Source organism: Cyclopterus lumpus, chromosome 4, assembly GCF_009769545.1.
Source record: "Cyclopterus lumpus isolate fCycLum1 chromosome 4, fCycLum1.pri, whole genome shotgun sequence".
In the NCBI taxonomy this organism is placed as follows: Eukaryota; Metazoa; Chordata; class Actinopteri; order Perciformes; family Cyclopteridae; genus Cyclopterus; species Cyclopterus lumpus.
This window is the reverse complement of record NC_046969.1, coordinates 20643329-20648144: the sequence shown is the minus strand read 5'-3', so window position 1 is coordinate 20648144 and position 4816 is coordinate 20643329. Positions and strand designations below refer to the sequence as shown.

Genomic DNA, 4816 nt, shown 5'->3' with positions numbered 1-4816 from the left:
AAAATGGTCCTTTACAAGCGAGCGAGAGCCACACAAGAGGAATACTCGCCCACTGTTGCGTGGTATTCATGACTGTTATATACTTTGCGTTTGAAATATTTCAACTGAAATTGGTGCGTTTTTCACACCTGAAAGGAGTCCTGATTAACTGCATTACTAAGAAACTCCTGTGTGTGTGTGTGTGTGTGTGTGCGTGCGCGTGCGTGTGTGTGCGTGTGTTTTTGTTTTTTTTCTGATCACCTTGTTCCGATCGGTCAGTGTCGACACATAGATGCATTATGAGCTGCAGATTAGACTTCAAGAATAGCTTACATTTTACGATTTCACCAGAATAATAAAACGAGGCGAATATATGTAAATGTATTACTGAAGGGAAACGCAAACAAATATGAAAATAGTAAAACAAGGAAACAAATGAAGCAATATTTAAAATGAGACTTGACTTTCATTTGTAACGTTTCTTTTTAATTTTTTTTTACAAAATATGCATTTAATTGAATTAAACTCACGTGCTGCTGTTTATTCTATTTTATAGCCCCTTCTTTTTTTCTTTTCTTTCTTTTTTTTTTTTTTAACTCTGATGAATCAACTTTCCAAGAAATAAAAAATAAATTAACGATATGTTGTTGTTTTTTTCAAATTCACAAACATTTATTATTCTTGTCATTACAACAAAAAAATGACCTATGAACATTTAGGTGTCTCTCTCTCTCTCCCTCTCTCTCTATTGGCAACACATGACATGCTGTATGTTTCACAGAGTAAAAATGTGAAATAGAACGAACAACAGTTAACAAGTTGAGAGGTAATGCGCTCTTTTATACCAAAACCACAGCCTACGTGTCCACTGACAACATGAAATGACATTGTCACAAATCCACCATGTAGATGAGATTCATGGGGGGAGTGCTAGTGGGAAATGGTTATTCTTGTGTCAGAACCCCCCCACCCCCCTCCCCCCTTTGTCTCCATGTGCTTTCTAAGTAAAACCTGAGTTTGCCTTCTCTGTCAGCCTATGTCAACAACAACAGTGCCATTTTCTCACGGCGCACGAAATAAAAACAATGTAAATCATCATAAAATTCTCAACTATTTAAAAACAAAAAAAGAGTCGGAAATCATCCCCGTAGCCATGGGTGACACCTTTTTAACTTATGTTAAAAAATAGCAGGATCTTTTTTTTCTTCCACTGACAAATGGAGGCCACACGCCAGATTGCAGGTCAGCACTGTTAATAAAAAAAAAAGACCCTTCTTGCATTTGTCTATCAATATTATACACATATTTACACACCATAAATAAACCCTTCTCTCCTCTTACAATGATAGGAAATGGGGAGAGCCAGAACACTCTTCTTTTTTTTTTCAACAAGAATGTACAGCCTACCTTCACACAGGAGGAAGCCACAGTTGGCTTTATAATAAAATATTTGAATTATTGACATTTTCAAAAGGTTTTTTTTCTTCTTTTTTTTTTTTTTGTTTAGAAAGGACAAGTGTTCATATTTGGGATTTTGCTGGAAAAAGTCTGCCCCTGTGGCCCGGCCTGTAATATGCTTTCCTGCGATAGGTTCAAATGGTTGGAAGCAGAGGCCAGTGCTGGCGTTAATATGGCCAGGATCTGAGCCTGGCTGGCCGGCTGCACGCCGTAGGAAGAGGCGGTGGAGTTGGCCGCACCGATGATATTGTCAATGGAGAACGAAGGACGACTCGGGGTGCTGGAGTCCGTCTTGAGAGGCGGCAGAGACGGGCTTAGTTGGGGATAAAAAGGCTTTCTTAAATCGGCAGCTAACAGGGAGGGAAGGTGATGCGGCCCGGGGAATATGGAGGCTGACGAGGGCAAGGTGCAGGGGGCGTTGGGGAACGCGAACGAACCACCTGTGTGGTGCGGGTGGTACGGGTTGTGGGCTGCGTGGAAGTTCTGCAGCTGAAGTCCATAGTTGTATCCATACGGACCGTATCCAAACCCGGGCAGAAAGCCAGACTCGCGGAGGATTTCGTTCGTTTGGTGCCTCTTGAAGCGCTTCCTCCTGCGCAAGAAGCTCCCGTTGTCGAACATGTCTGCGGAATCCGGGTCGAGGGTCCAGTAGTTGCCCTTGCCCGGGTTGCCGGGCTCTCGGGGGATCTTCACGAAGCAGTCGTTCAAGGACAGATTGTGGCGAATTGAGTTCTGCCACGCGGGGAATTTCTCCCGGTAGTAAGGGAATCTGCTGCTGATGAACTCGCAGATCTCGCTGAGAGTGAGGCGTTTCTTGGGGCTCTGCAGGATGGACATGGTGATCAGGGCGATGTAAGAGTAAGGGGGCTTCACCAGAGCGCCCTTTTTGGATTTCTCCCCGATCACGGTGCCGACCTCTGCGCCGGAGCCCATCTGGTCCGACGGGCAGTCGGAGCTGCTGAGCCCCGGAGAAGAAACCCTCTCGGCCGCGTTCTGGGAGTAATTATCGTCCGAGTCATTGTCCAAGTTGAACTCGTGGTGAATGTACTTTCCGTCCTTTCCAACGGATATGTCGCCCCCGACCACATCGATGTCCACATCTTCGGACAATGCAGAGCTGTCGGACATATCCGTCCCTAAAGTCATCCTCGGAGACGCCGCTTCTCTTCCCCCTCTCTTCCCAGATTTCCTCCTCTATAGTCCGGCGAGGCTATATACTCTCCCTCTCCCCCTTACAACCACACGAGGCTTTTGCTGCAGCTTTATCTCCAACTACTCACACATGGCTAGAATCTATTGAAAAGGTAAATAACTCTTTGACCTGTGGATCTGGCGACTCCTGGTCGTCCGAGGCTGGTCAAGCAGGGCCGTGCGAGGTTCTCATCGAGCAGGCAACTTCTGGTTTTCAGGCGTAAAAACAAAAGCAGACGGTCAAAGATCATCGATCTTGCGATAAGCTGGATTTGTGATTTTCCGGAGATGCGATTGTTTCCGTCTGTGATCAGTTTGTGCTGTAGCTCATTTAGAAAATACACTTCTGGATCTCCAAGTATCTTTCCAGAATATCTTTTACGCACGGGGTTGGGTAGGTATCCAGCCAGACTATCACACTATCTTCTCCAGCCCTCAAAAGGTATTTATAGGACCATGCTGGTCACGTGGTCTTTGAGTCACTGTTACCAGGAACTGGACGAAATTGCCTTGTAAAAAACGTAATATTTGGATCTACTCTTGAATCATTAAGCCACATTTCGATGAAAAAAAACAACTTAACAAATAAATAACGAAAACATGTTGACATCTTTATAGGCTTATATTTGGATAGTCTCAGTTGTTCCCGTGCATATGATCTTATGTTGATCATTTACATTGTTATGTTGCTTATTTGAGATCTCCCGTAATCTTTTCTTTATCAATATATTGACAATTTATTAATAAAATTAATTAAAATGCTTTCACCGATAACACAACGATAAAATCATTGAAACGTGATTTCTTTCTGAACAATAGGTTGCGTTACTCAATTATTAGTTTTTCAGTGTATAGGGGGAGAGTACGAGTATAAGGTGATCTCCGATGATGGTATGTTAATATATAGCCTACAAACAGGAACACGCATATCAATATTTAGACTATAATCTAAATATATATTTAGTCACATTAAATGTCTAATTTGTTTATAATGTAGTTAAAAGAAAGTTATAAAAATGTCAGAAAAATATATGCACTTAAAGCTCAGTATGGTCTTCAAAGAAAAACAGAATTAGATTTACAGATGAGTCCTGGAAGCTATTAATAATACTATTAATAACAATAACATATGTATTCAATAAAATAATAATGTATTATCGTTATTATTATTATTATTCAAATTATTATTATTATTATTATTATTATTAGGAGAGCGTTGCTCCTTTTCAAACTCAATGTAGGCTATTTGTTCAATTCAGAAATAAAATACATACAATGTGTGCCCATTATTTTTGTTTTAATATATAAGGATGTCGTTAAATAGGCCTATTATCACTATTTCAATTTGACTTCTAATCAACATGATTACTTTTTGTTTGGACTTGAGACATTTCGACCCGTTACATAATTCTTTGTTTAAAGTGTTAAATCAATACCCGGAGCTTTTTATTCCGTCCCTCTAATAAATTGGTTGATTTCTGGCCGTATAGAAATCCCCCTCACAGGTTTTGGCCAGTCGCCCAATTTCCCTGATCACTTCCCACGGTTTTGTTTGTGTTTTCCTTGTCAGAAAAGTCACAACAACCATCCATCTGCATTGTCTGCATATGTCACGAGGGCACACCGGGCATGGTGAGCTGCAACCTGCTCCGATCCGTCTTCGTCAGGAGGAAGGCCGGAGGAGATGACGACGTGTAACGTGTGCGGGTCTATTCGGAGCAGGCGGACATTCCAGCTCATTACGCCGCTCAAACACACACTTAAAGTCGGGCAATTTACACCATCAGGACCACATTCATCCAACTGTCATAGAGGCCAGAGTTTATTATAATCTCTACAAGCTGACGTGTTTGTTTGTGTTGTTGTTCTTCATTGCCGGAGAGGACGGTTCCACGGAGGAAGTCAAGCAGCTTCTTGTCCGAACCTGCCGGTCACACGTCCTTTTAATATCTGAAATAGACGCCCTGAGACCTGCCTGACAGCTGCTCCACACACATGACACTTTACTTTCTCCACGCTTCACACGCAGCCATATAGTGTAGAATATATATATATATATATATATATATATATATATATATATATATATATATATATATATATATATATATTTGAAGCAGTATTTTAATTTTATTTCAATTCAAAGGCCCAACCTTTTGGACCCAATACACTCTCCACATTGTATTTG

The 4816-nt window shown here is 41.4% G+C and overlaps 1 protein-coding gene across 1 annotated transcript; it reads right to left on the bottom strand.

Moving 5' to 3' along the window:
* Positions 1-1482: 1482 nt before the first annotated feature.
* On the bottom strand, positions 1483-3022 carry foxd2 (forkhead box D2). Its single transcript, XM_034531178.1, has one exon. It carries the CDS (start codon positions 2581-2583, stop codon positions 1483-1485), a length of 1101 nt encoding a protein of 366 aa, XP_034387069.1. The 5' UTR covers positions 2584-3022.
* Between the last annotated feature and the right edge of the window lie 1794 nt (positions 3023-4816).